The sequence below is a fragment of the Hyperolius riggenbachi genome, chromosome 2 (assembly GCF_040937935.1).
Source record: "Hyperolius riggenbachi isolate aHypRig1 chromosome 2, aHypRig1.pri, whole genome shotgun sequence".
In the NCBI taxonomy this organism is placed as follows: Eukaryota; Metazoa; Chordata; class Amphibia; order Anura; family Hyperoliidae; genus Hyperolius; species Hyperolius riggenbachi.
In genome coordinates this window covers 404,340,090-404,353,745 of record NC_090647.1, presented here as the reverse complement: position 1 = coordinate 404,353,745, position 13,656 = coordinate 404,340,090, and the positions used below count along the sequence as shown (strand labels likewise).

At 51.9% G+C, this 13,656-nt stretch overlaps 1 protein-coding gene across 1 annotated transcript in view; it reads left to right on the top strand.

Annotated features, from left to right (window-relative positions):
- The first annotated feature begins 733 nt into the window (after positions 1–733).
- SLC19A2 (solute carrier family 19 member 2) overlaps positions 734–13,656 on the top strand; it is a 75,939-nt gene continuing 63,016 nt past the window's right edge. Inside the window, exon 1 of the mRNA XM_068269819.1 lies at positions 734–1,545. Within this exon, the coding sequence (XP_068125920.1) occupies positions 1,375–1,545 (171 nt within the window). The 5' untranslated portion in view covers positions 734–1,374. The remainder of the gene's footprint in view (positions 1,546–13,656) is intronic.

Here is a 13,656-nt window from a genome sequence, read left to right as displayed (position 1 = left end):
CCCCCCCTGCCCCAAAGGCCACCCCTGCCCCCACCAAACATTCAGGTACAGCCAAACATATCCAGATCTCCTTACCCCCCCCCCCCCCCCCACTGTACAAGCAGTTCTCAGTTCACCTAAGCCCGCCCCCCCACACACACACACAACATTCAGGTAAAACATTCAGGTTGAATAAAACATTCAACATTCAGGCAAAACAGATCCAGATCTCCCATAGTACAAGCAGTTCTCAGATCACCTACCCCCTTCCCCAACATTCAGGTACAGCAAAACAGATCCAGATCTCCTTACAAATGCTCCCCCTCCACCCCCCACCAAGCGTGAAACATTCAGACAAAGCCAAATAGCTTAGTCCTCCTCTCTGTAATCCCCTATACCCCACCAAACAGCTAGCATAGTTACCTCTCCCCGTTACTACACTATTACAACCACTCCGCATACATGTAGGGCGAAATGACGAGACCCAGGACCATCAATGCGCATGCACAGAGTGGCGTAATTAGTAATGCGCATGCGCAGTGGACAATGTAGGGTAAATTGAGCGTAGGATGTTTAGTTGGAGAACCCTCCCTCTCTCTGAATGCACCCGATGTGTCTGCCCCCCCCCCCCCCCCCTTGCAGGCAGAGGGAACGGAGCGGGCAGTCGAGTCCTCTTACCTCTGATCCACTCGTAGTGGCATCGGACTTCCATCTGCTTCCTGTTTACTACGACGTCACAGAAAGCAGATGGAAGTTCGATGCCAGTACGAGTGGGTCAGCTGACTCGACTGCCCGCTCCGCTCCCTCTGCCTAGAAGGGGGGGCAGACACATCAGAGGGGCATTCAGACGGAGGGAGGGAGGAAGTAATGAAGCCGGGCTCCCGCATTCCTCATTGCCGCGGCTGGAGCCTCGATCATTTTTTCCGCCTCCATTCTCTGCCCAACCGTTGGGATTCAATAGGCGGCGGCGGCGGCGGCGGCAGCGCCCCCCCCCCAACCAACCAATCGGGAGAATCCCGACGAAAACGGGACGGTTGGGGTACATTTAAAACCTGGAGACATATCACGCTGTGTATTGGAGAGCTCAAGTTATCATCAGTGCCGAACACGTGATGTGACGCTATGCAATAGCTGACTCCTATACGAAACACCCACTCCCGACCCACAAACGTCACGATACTCATAGTCAAAACACGAGGCTGCCTTTGCGTATTGACTAGTGACCTTGTGCTGGTGTAACGCTTCCATGTCTTGCTGCGGTTATATATTTGCTCCGACTAGCTCTACGAGCTGCTCAACGACGGCTACTACACTGACGAGTCACTCGTATTTTTGTCTCTGCTATTGTGCCTGAGCTATCCGTTTCCTCCACTCTGCTGCCCCCAGGTGCACGACATGGAGCTTAGAGACATGCTCACCCGCAAGAGTGTTGCTGATCTCAAAGCAAGTTGGCTGTTTCCCACCTGTGTTCTCTGTAGCTACGGCTTCTTTTCCAGTCTCAGGCCATCCGAACCTTTCCTCACACCTTACCTGCTGGGATCGGACAAGAATCTCACGGAGAAGCAGGTGGGTGTCCATGAACGTGTTACTTATTGGGGACTGTGGTTCATTATTTGTTTATAATCGATGTTGATTTTTTTTTAAAACAAACTGCCACTACCTACCTGTTGCTTCTATTGGCTCCTTGCAGCTGGAATTTCCCGCTCCGTACTCTTCCAATGTGCTGTTCTGCACCAGTGTAATTATTTGTCTAACTAGACGAATAGAAGTACGGCTGCATGGTTGTGGCTGCGTGTGCACTCGCTCCCGTGCGCGTCAGCAGAAGCTTACTGCGCAGGCGCAGTACAGGAGAACTTTGTACTGCGCCTGTGCAGTAAGCTCCCACTAATGTGAGCGAGCACACGTGCGGCCATGGCTGCGCAACTGCACTTCTATTCTTCTAGTTAGATAATTACCCGGGAACGGTGTGTCAGAAGAGGACGGCGCGGGACATTCCAGCTGCAGGGGGCCGGCTGATAGAAGCCCCAGGTAAGTGGCAGTTTTTGTTTTTTCAAAGGTCAATAGAACCCCTTTTAACCTCCCTGGCGGTTAATTTTTTTTGCCAAATTGGCAAAAATCCTTTTTTTTTTTTAAATTTTTTTTTTTGTGTTTCATGTAAAGCTAGCAGAGTGGTAGCTACATGAAACACCACTAGAGGGCGCATGTGTCCCTCTAGTGCGATCGTCGCCGGCATCAATAGCAAACGGGAACGCAAATATAACGCGCTCCCCTGTTTGGCTTCTCCTGTCGCCATGGCGACAATCGGAATGACGTCATGGACGTCAGACACCTCCGATCCAACCCATAGCGCTGCCCGGAACTCATTGGTCCGGGCAGCGCAGGGCTCTGGCAGGGGGGGGGGGCCTCGCGCCGCTGCGTACGGGCAATCGCCGCAGAGCGGCAGCGATCAAGCTGTACGCGCGGCTAGCAAAGTGCTAGCTGCGCGTACGGCATTTTGAATGAAGGAAATCGCCCCACCAGGGGCTGAGATATCTTCCTGCGCGGCATAGCCCGAGCTCAGTTCGGGCTTACCGCCAGGAAGGTTAAAGAACCACTATAGCAAAAAAAAAAGTAAGCAGTAAGGCCCTGTTCACATTAGCAGTAAAAAATGGTATGTTCACGGATCGTAAAGGAATGGATCATAACAGGTGCGAATGTGACCAATGTTAACGGATGCAAATTGATCCATTCCCATTGGTCCGTTCGAACAGATCCGTTCCGCATGCTCTGCTGAACGGACCACAAGTTTGGTGACAATTTTTCTGGACCGCTGAGCCCAGTGGAATGGAAACGGATGCTGAAGCCAGGGCTGAGGAGTCGGGGCAATTTTGGGCACCCGGAGTTGGAGTCGTGGTTTCATAAACTGAGGAGACGGAGTTGGAGTCTGAAGATTTTTGTACTGACTCCACAGCCCTGGCTGAAGCACTGCATTTGTGGTAATGAGAAATGGATCCTTCAATTACATAGGCTAGAAAATGTACTGTTCTGGTTAGCAAAAATCTACTAATGATGGGCGGTATATGGGTAAACGTAACTGAAGGGACGGAGTGGAAACAGATCTGTTTTCACAGATCTGGTTCCCAGAAAGTGCCATTGTGAACCGACCCTTAAAGTCTGGCAGAACTAACAGGTTGTGGACTAGTCAATCTCCTCATGGGGGATTCTTTGTTTTCAAAACCATTTCATGAACGACAGTTGCTCAGTCTAACCGCCAAAATAGTAAGAGAAGTCGCTTGCAGACTATTTTGACAGACTTAGCAACTGCCATTGAAAACAAAGAAAACCTTCAGAATCAACACTGACGGGATGGATTATTCCAAACCCTGTTGGATCTGTCAGATTTGAAATGCTTACTTTTTTTTTTGCTGTAGTGGTCCTTTAAAGGAAACGTTAGTGGAAAGAAAAATATTATGCCTACTGTGTGTTTGGGGAGTAATTCGCAGCCGCCAGCCTGAGGTCCCCGCACGGTGCGGAGGTCGTCCTTACTGCTTCTGCGTGAAGTGGCTGCGCCTTTCAATCAAGCCCATGTTGTCCCCAGCGTACTGCGCAGAACTGAGCTGCAGTGGCGATTTAGGTGAGAAAGGAAGTGGACGGAGGAGAATGGGGGAGCGGTGGGCATGAGGACTGCATCAAATACACGCCTTCTCCCCCCGTTTTAATAACTTGCAGCTCTGTTATACTTTAAGTCAAGCGTCCACTTAGTAATGTTTTAGTAGGTGAGACATTTAGAAATCTATTAAAAATACTGGCATTCCTGATTGTCTGATCAAAATATTCAGGAATGGGCATTCTTTGTAAAAGTGCCCATCAATGATACAACCTTGATTGTACAATCTTACCACATTTTTGAGGGACTACCTAGTATTCAAAGTATATTTACCTAGTGTCCAAAGTATATTCATATATATTAGTTTACTTATAAACTACATAAATCTGTAAAGTTGTACAATCAAGACGGTACTGTTATTTTTGGGCACCTTTAAGGTGGCAACACACAATACAATGAACTGATTTTACAGCTATTTGATACAAAATATTAGTTGTACAGAGAAATCTAAAGCTGTTTTTTTTTCTCTATATGAAGTGGTGGAAATTTCTAATCAAATCTTTGGAAGATTGTATGCTGTGTAGTAGATTGACAATTTCTGTTAAGCCAATAAAAATTGTACAATAGGATCCAATGTGAAAACTAAATTAGTGATATGTAGAAACAAGGAAGTAGTGTGAATGTGTAGGAAACATGTGAAATGCAAGAATACAGTGGTTTGCAAAAGTATTTGGCCCACTTGAAGTTTTCCACATTTTGTCACATTACTGCCACAAACATGAATTAATTTTAGTGGAATTCCACGTGAAAGACCAATACAAAGTGGGGTACATGTGAGAAGTGGAACGAAAATCATACATGATTACAAACATTTTTTTACAAATAACTGCAAAGTGGGGTGTGCGTAATTATTCAGCCCCCTTTGGTCTGAGTGCAGTCAGTTGCCCATAGACATTGCCTAATGAGTGCTAATGACTAAATAGTGCGCCTGTGTGTCATCTGTCAGTTCAAATACAGCTGCTCTGTGACGGCCTCAGAGGTTGCCTAAGAGAATATTGGGAGCAACAACACCATGAAGTCCAAAGGACACACCAGACAGGTCAGGGATAAAGTTATTGAGAAATTTAAAGCAGGCTTGGGCTACAAAAAGATTTCCAAAGCCTTGAACATCCCACGGAGCACTGTTCAAGCGATCATTCAGAAATAGGAGTTTGGCACAACTGTAAACCTACCAAAACAAGGCTGTCCACCTAAACTCACAGGCTGAACAAGGAGAGCGCTGATCAGAAATGCAGTCAAGAGGCCCATGGTGACTCTGGACGAGCTGCAGAGATCTACAGCTCATGTGGGGGAATCTGTCCATAGGACAACTATTAGTCGTGCACTGCACAAAGTTGGCCTTTATGGAAGAGAGGCAAGAAGAAAGCCATTGTTAACAAAAAAGCATAAGAATTCCCGTTTGCAGTTTGCCACAAGCCATGTGGGGCTGGGCCGCCATCAGAAATGTTGGGGCCCCTCACAAATCAGTCCTTTTCACATAAATAGACTTAAGATGCTAGACACCTCTCACCTGGATTCTGAATTCTGACAGGGACCCCCAGGTTAGGTAGTGAGTGACGGGGACCCCCAGGTTAGGTAGTGAGTGACAGGGACCCCCAGGTTAGGTAGTGAGTGACAGGGACCCCCAGGTTAGGTAGTGAGTGACAGGGACCCCCCAGGTTAGGTAGTGAGTGACAGGGACCCCCCAGGTTAGGTAGTGAGTGACAGGGACCCCCCAGGTTAGGTAGTGAGTGACGGGGACCCCCCAGGTTAGGTAGTGAGTGACGGGGACCCCCCAGGTTAGGTAGTGAGTGACGGGGACCCCCCAGGTTAGGTAGTGAGTGACGGGGACCCCCCAGGTTAGGTAGTGAGTGACTGGGACCCCCCCCAGGTTAGGTAGTGAGTGACGGGGACCCCCCAGGTTAGATAGTGAGTGACAGGTGACCCCCAGGTTAGGTAGTGACAGGCACCCCCCAGGTTAGGTAGTGACAGGGACCCCCCAGGTTAGATAGTGACGGGGACCCCCAGGTCAGATAGTGAGTGACGGGGACCCCCCAGGTTAGATAGTGAGTGACGGGGACCCCCAGGTTAGATAGTGAGTGACGGGGACCCCCAGGTTAGATAGTGAGTGACGGGGACCCCCAGGTTAGATAGTGAGTGACGGGGACCCCCAGGTTAGATAGTGAGTGATGGGGACCCCCAGGTTAGATAGTGACAGGCACCCCCCAGGTTAGATGGTGAGTGACAGGGACCCCCAGGTTAGATGGTGACGGGGACCCCCAGGTTAGATGGTGAGTGAAGGGGACCGCCAGGTTAGATAGTGAGTGACAGGCGCCCCCCAGGTTAGATAGTGAGTGACAGGCGCCCCCCAGGTTAGATAGTGAGTGACAGGCGCCCCCCAGGTTAGATAGTGAGTGACAGGCGCCCCCCAGGTTAGATAGTGAGTGACAGGCGCCCCCCAGGTTAGATAGTGAGTGACAGGCGCCCCCCAGGTTAGATAGTGAGTGACAGGCGCCCCCCAGGTTAGATAGTGAGTGACAGGCGCCCCCCAGGTTAGATAGTGAGTGACAGGCGCCCCCCAGGTTAGATAGTGAGTGACAGGCGCCCCCCAGGTTAGATAGTGAGTGACAGGCGCCCCCCAGGTTAGATAGTGAGTGACAGGCGCCCCCCAGGTTAGATAGTGAGTGACAGGCGCCCCCCAGGTTAGATAGTGAGTGACAGGCGCCCCCCAGGTTAGATAGTGAGTGACAGGCGCCCCCCAGGTTAGATAGTGAGTGACAGGCGCCCCCCAGGTTAGATAGTGAGTGACAGGCGCCCCCCAGGTTAGATAGTGAGTGACAGGCGCCCCCCAGGTTAGATAGTGAGTGACAGGCGCCCCCCAGGTTAGATAGTGAGTGACAGGCGCCCCCCAGGTTAGATAGTGAGTGACAGGCGCCCCCCAGGTTAGATAGTGAGTGACAGGCGCCCCCCAGGTTAGATAGTGAGTGACAGGCGCCCCCCAGGTTAGATAGTGAGTGACAGGCGCCCCCCAGGTTAGATAGTGAGTGACAGGCGCCCCCCAGGTTAGATAGTGAGTGACAGGCGCCCCCCAGGTTAGATAGTGAGTGACAGGCGCCCCCCAGGTTAGATAGTGAGTGACAGGCGCCCCCCAGGTTAGATAGTGAGTGACAGTTGCCCCCCAGGTTAGATAGTGAGTGACAGGCGCCCCCCAGGTTAGATAGTGAGTGACAGGCGCCCCCCAGGTTAGATAGTGAGCGACAGGCGCCCCCCAGGTTAGATAGTGAGCGACAGGCGCCCCCCCAGGTTAGATAGTGAGCGACAGGCGCCCCCCAGGTTAGATAGTGAGCGACAGGCGCCCCCCAGGTTAGATAGTGAGCGACAGGCGCCCCCCAGGTTAGATAGTGAGCGACAGGCGCCCCCCAGGTTAGATAGTGAGCGACAGGCGCCCCCCAGGTTAGATAGTGAGCGACAGGCGCCCCCCAGGTTAGATAGTGAGCGACAGGCGCCCCCCAGGTTAGATAGTGAGCGACAGGCGCCCCCCAGGTTAGATAGTGAGCGACAGGCGCCCCCCAGGTTAGATAGTGAGCGACAGGCGCCCCCCAGGTTAGATAGTGAGTGACAGGCGCCCCCCAGGTTAGATAGTGAGTGACAGGCGCCCCCCAGGTTAGATAGTGAGTGACAGGCGCACCCCAGGTTAGATAGTGACAGGCGCACCCCAGGTTAGATAGTGAGTGACAGGCGCACCCCAGGTTAGATAGTGAGTGACAGGCGCCCCCCAGGTTAGATAGCGAGTGACAGGCGCCCCCCAGGTTAGATAGCGAGTGACAGGCGCCCCCCAGGTTAGATAGCGAGTGACAGGCGCCCCCCAGGTTAGATAGCGAGTGACAGGCGCCCCCCAGGTTAGATAGCGAGTGACAGGCGCCCCCCAGGTTAGATAGCGAGTGACAGGCGCCCCCCAGGTTAGATAGCGAGTGACAGGCGCCCCCCAGGTTAGATAGCGAGTGACAGGCGCCCCCCAGGTTAGATAGCGAGTGACAGGCGCCCCCCAGGTTAGATAGCGAGTGACAGGCGCCCCCCAGGTTAGATAGCGAGTGACAGGCGCCCCCCAGGTTAGATAGCGAGTGACAGGCGCCCCCCAGGTTAGATAGCGAGTGACAGGCGCCCCCCAGGTTAGATAGCGAGTGACAGGCGCCCCCCAGGTCAGATAGCGAGTGACAGGCGCCCCCCAGGTCAGATAGCGAGTGACAGGCGCCCCCCAGGTCAGATAGCGAGTGACAGGCGCCCCCCAGGTCAGATAGCGACAGGCGCCCCCCAGGTCAGATAGTGACAGGCCCCCCCCAGGTTAGATAGTGACAGCCCCCCCCCCCCCCCAGGTTAGATAGTGACAGGCCCCCCCCCCCCCAGGTTAGATAGTGACAGGCCCCCCCCCCCAGGTTAGATAGTGACAGGCCCCCCCCCCCCAGGTTAGATAGTGACAGGGGCCCCCCAGGTTAGATAGTGACAGGGGCCCCCCAGGTTAGATAGTGACAGGGGCCCCCCAGGTTAGATAGTGACAGGGGCCCCCCAGGTTAGATAGTGACAGGGGCCCCCCAGGTTAGATAGTGACAGGGGCCCCCCAGGTTAGATAGTGACAGGGGCCCCCCAGGTTAGATAGTGACAGGGGCCCCCCAGGTTAGATAGTGACAGGGGCCCCCCAGGTTAGATAGTGACAGGGGCCCCCCAGGTTAGATAGTGAGTGACAGGGGCCCCCCAGGTTAGATAGTGAGTGACAGGGGCCCCCCAGGTTAGATAGTGAGTGACAGGGGCCCCCCAGGTTAGATAGTGAGTGACAGGGACCCTCCAGGTTAGTGAGTGACAGGCGACACCCAGGTAAGATAGTGAGTGACAGGGACCCCTCAGGTTAGATAGTGAGTGACAGGCGCCCCCCAGGTTAGATAGTGAGTGACAGGCGCCCCCCAGGTTAGATAGCGAGTGACAGGCGCCCCCCAGGTTAGATAGCGAGTGACAGGCGCCCCCCAGGTTAGATAGCGAGTGACAGGCGCCCCCCAGGTTAGATAGCGAGTGACAGGCGCCCCCCAGGTTAGATAGCGAGTGACAGGCGCCCCCCAGGTTAGATAGCGAGTGACAGGCGCCCCCCAGGTTAGATAGCGAGTGACAGGCGCCCCCCAGGTTAGATAGCGAGTGACAGGCGCCCCCCAGGTTAGATAGCGAGTGACAGGCGCCCCCCAGGTTAGATAGCGAGTGACAGGCGCCCCCCAGGTTAGATAGCGAGTGACAGGCGCCCCCCAGGTTAGATAGCGAGTGACAGGCGCCCCCCAGGTTAGATAGCGAGTGACAGGCGCCCCCCAGGTCAGATAGTGACAGGCCCCCCCCAGGTTAGATAGTGACAGCCCCCCCCCCCAGGTTAGATAGTGACAGGCCCCCCCCCCCAGGTTAGATAGTGACAGCCCCCCCCAGGTTAGATAGTGACAGGCCCCCCCCCCCAGGTTAGATAGTGACAGCCCCCCCCCCAGGTTAGATAGTGACAGGGGCCCCCCAGGTTAGATAGTGACAGGGGCCCCCCAGGTTAGATAGTGACAGGGGCCCCCCAGGTTAGATAGTGACAGGGGCCCCCCAGGTTAGATAGTGACAAGGGCCCCCCAGGTTAGATAGTGACAGGGGCCCCCCAGGTTAGATAGTGACAGGGGCCCCCCAGGTTAGATAGTGACAGGGGCCCCGCAGGTTAGATAGTGACAGGGGCCCCCCAGGTTAGATAGTGACAGGGGCCCCCCAGGTTAGATAGTGACAGGGGCCCCCCCGGTTAGATAGTGACAGGGGCCCCCCAGGTTAGATAGTGACAGGGCCCCCTCAGGTTAGATAGTGAGTGACAGGGGCCCCCCAGGTTAGATAGTGAGTGACAGGGGCCCCCCAGGTTAGATAGTGAGTGACAGGGGCCCCCCAGGTTAGATAGTGAGTGACAGGGACCCTCCAGGTTAGATAGTGAGTGACAGGCGACACCCAGGTAAGATAGTGAGTGACAGGGACCCCCCAGGTTAGATAGTGAGTGACAGGGACCCCTCAGGTTAGATAGTGAGTGACAGGCACCCCCCAGGTTAGATAGTGAATGACAGGGACTCCCCAGGTTAGATAGTGACGGGCTCCCTCCTCACCTCCCAGCATCAGACCTCGATCAGCGGGCGACCCGAACAGTTAGAGCGGACGCACCACGCTCTATATATGCGGACGTGATGTCACTTCTGCATATAAGTGCGGTGTCCGCTAGGTCTTATCGCCCGCACAGTGGTCGCCCGCTGTCGAGGTCTGATGCAGGCAGCGCAGCGGCGAGGGGGGTGTTTAGGCGGGTTGGGCCCCCCTGCAGGCCCCGGGCCCATCACGGAACTCCTTGTTGTCCCCCCCCTGATAGCGGGCCTGTGTGGGGGACACAGCAAACATGTGGAAGAAGGTGCTCTGGTCAGATGAGATCAAAATGGAACTTTTTGGCCAAAATGCAAAGCGCTATGTATGGCGGAAAACTAACACTGCACATCACTCTGAACGCACCATCCCCACTGTCAAATATGGTGGTGACAGCATCATGCTCTGGGGATGCTTCTCTTCAGCAGGGACAGGGAAGCTGGTCAGAGTTGATGAAAACATGGATGGAGCCAAATACAGGGCAATCTTTGAAGAAAACTTCTTGGAGTCTGAAAAAGACTTGAGACTGGGGCGGAGGTACGCCTTCCAGCAGGACAACGACCCTAAACATACAGCCAGGGCAACAATGGAATGGTTTAAAACAAACAAATCCATGTGTTAGAATGACCCAGTCAAAGTCCAGATCTATATCCAATTGAGAATCTGTGGCACGATCTGACAACTGCTGTTCACAAACGCTGTCCATCTAATCTGACTGAGCTGGAGCTGTTTTACAAAGAAGAATGGACAAGGATTTCAGTCTCCTAGATGTGAAAAGCTGGTAGAGGCATAAAAAGACTGGCAGCTGTAATTGCAGCAAAAGGTGGTTCTACAAAGTATTGGCTCAGGGGGCTGAATAATTACGCACACCCCACTTTGCAGTTATACATTTTTTTTAAATATTTGGAATCGTATGATTTTCGTTCCACTTCTCACATGTACACCACTTTGTATTGGTCTTCCATGTGGAATTCCAATAGAATTGATTCATGTTTGTGGCAGTAATATGACAAAATGTGGAAAACTTCAAGGGGGCCGAATACTTTTTCAAAACACTGTAAAACAAAAAAGGTTGAGTATGAAAATGTATACATTGTAAAAGTTGAGTTATGCTAGAAAAAAATAAGGTAGTGTTAATGTAATTGATATTATTTGAAAAAAAAATGGTAGTGAAGTGATTTACCGTATTTTTTCGGAATATAAGACGCACTTTTTCTCCCCCAAAAATAGGAAGAAAAAGTGCCTGAGTCTTATATTCCAAAGGCAGGGAATCCCCGACTTCAGAACCGCGCGCCGATGCGAACCGCCGCATTGTCGGGGACTCCCTGCCTTGTACCCTGTGTGGTCTACCGAGTCCCCGCTCCCCCCCCCTAACAATAACTGCAGAGCTGTGTGGTCTGCTGTATGGTCCTCCGCCTCCAGCATGTTAGCTACACCTGTAAATGAAAAGTTAGCGGCAGAGAAGCTCACCTACTCAGCGGTGGTGCGGACGATCTGCAGATATCTCGGCCCCGGGCGGCTTCCCCTAGTGAAGGCTCCTGCTAATGACTCATTGAGTCATGGGGAATGACTCATTGAATCATTAACAGGCTCCTGTTAATGATTCAATGAGTCATTTCCCATGACGCAATGAGTCATTAACAGAAGCCGTCTCTAGGGGAAGCTGCACCGCTCCCCCTAGTGACTGCTCCTGTTAATGATTCAATGAGTCATTCTCCTTGACTCAATGAGTCTTTAGCACGATCCGTCACTAGGGGAAGCCGCCCGGGACGAGATGACTGCAGATTGTCGCCGCTACCGCCGCCGCTGAGTAGGTGAGCTTCTCTGCCGCTAACTTTTCATTTACAGGTGTAGCTGACATGCTGGAGGCGGAGGACCACACAGCAGACCACACAACGCTGGAATCCATAAGAAGGTGAGTTGCTCTGCCGTCGTCGTTGCCAAGGGAGAGCGTCGACATGGGAGGAGGGGGGCGACAGAGGACAGGTTTGGAAATTGGGGGGGCGCACACACATGGACATGCACAGGAGGGGACACAGGGACTGGAGGACCACACGGGGGGGTGAAGGGGGGACAGAAACACACACACACAGGACATGAGGGGACAAATGGGGCAGGAGGACCACACAAGGTGGCTGGAAGGGATGCCACACACAGGGGGACAGAAAGGGACACAGTGGGCACAAGAGGACAATGGGGAGAACATGTACTGCACAATACGCTCCTGGAATATAGACGCACCAGATTATACTGTATACATTTTTTTTCCCAGATTTTTGCCCACTAAACCTAGGTGCGTCTTATATTCCAGAGCGTCTTATATTCCGAAAAATACGGTACTTTTTGCAAGTTATTTATCATTTCCCTAATATGTACAGTGTATCCAAAAATTATTCCCAGCGCATCACTTTTTTCACATTTTACTTTACAACCTTATTCCCAAATGGATGAAATTTATTTTTTTCCTCAGAATTCTTTACACAACAGCCCAAAATGACAATGTGAAAAAACATTTACTTGGGATTTTGGCAAAGTTATAAAAAAATAAAAATTGAGAAAGCATATGTACATACGAAAACTGCTATTCCAGCACAGGAGACTTGGGTGCAGCCGGCGCCACCATAGGCCGTAATAGATACTACGGCTATAGCGGCGCACAGGGAGTAACGTCGGCGCCATCAGAAGACGGAGCTGAAGTTATTTTTAAAACACTATTATTCTGCCTCCAGCAATTGCTGGAAGCCAAATTATTTCATTCCCCACTATCCATGGCGGCCTGGAGGGGGAATAGTATTCAATGCGGGAATCCGGGAACTTGTGCAGCAGCAGGATCAGCCATATACCGGCTGTACCCTGTGCCCAAGTCTCCTGCACTGATTCCTCTCGTACGCCATGTACATAAGTATTCACAGCCTTTGCCATGAAGCTTAAAATTGAGCTCTGGTGCATCTTCCGGTTTCCCCTGATCATCCTTGAGCTGTTTCTACTTACCTGGGGCTTCCTCCAGCCTCTGGCAGCTTATGTGTCCCTCGACGCAGCAGGCAACCTGGCGAGGTCGGCAGCAGGGCTGTGGAGTTGGAGCAATTTTGTCGGGAAAAAATGCACTGACTCCGACTCCTAATGAATTTGCCACTGTAATTAAAATAGAAAATATGATAAAATGTTCTATTTCTCAGATAATAGTCATTAAAAATAATGTATATATACAGTATATATACAGTAATAGCTGTGTTCAGTCCACAAAAATGAAATAAACCAATCAAAATTAGTTACTTGTGCTGCTTCAATTAAGCAGTCCCCGTATTTTTAAAGTCAGATATAAATATCTGTGACTGTACAGTATATATGATGTGTACACAGGAATCTCTTATATATACGAAATAACATCTATGCTGTAAGTATAAAGCCTGATGTGTAGCCGTGTTACTAATAGAGATGGTCAATGAGATGGAAATAATTCTGCATTGATGCTGGTTTATGCAAATATATGCACTCTCTTTGCTCATGAAATCAAATAATTTGATATGTTGTTAAAATTTGGTTTGGTGACTATTAATTAAAGGGTACCTGAGGCGAATTAAAATAAAAGCTTTATACATACCTGGGGCTTCCTCCAGCCCCCTTCAGGCCATTCAGTCCCTCGCTGTCCTCCTCCGCCACCTGGATCTTCTGCTATGAGTCCAGGTAATTCAGCCAGTCAGAGCAGTCTGGCTACGTGCCGCTTCCACAGCCAGGAGCGTTCTGCACCTGCACAATAGTGCTGCGCAGGTGTAGTACGCTCCCGGCGGCGGAGTGTGTGCATGCGCACTACACCAGACTGGCTCAAGTACCTGGACTCCTAGCAGAAGATCCAGGTGGCGAAGGAGGACAGCGAGGGA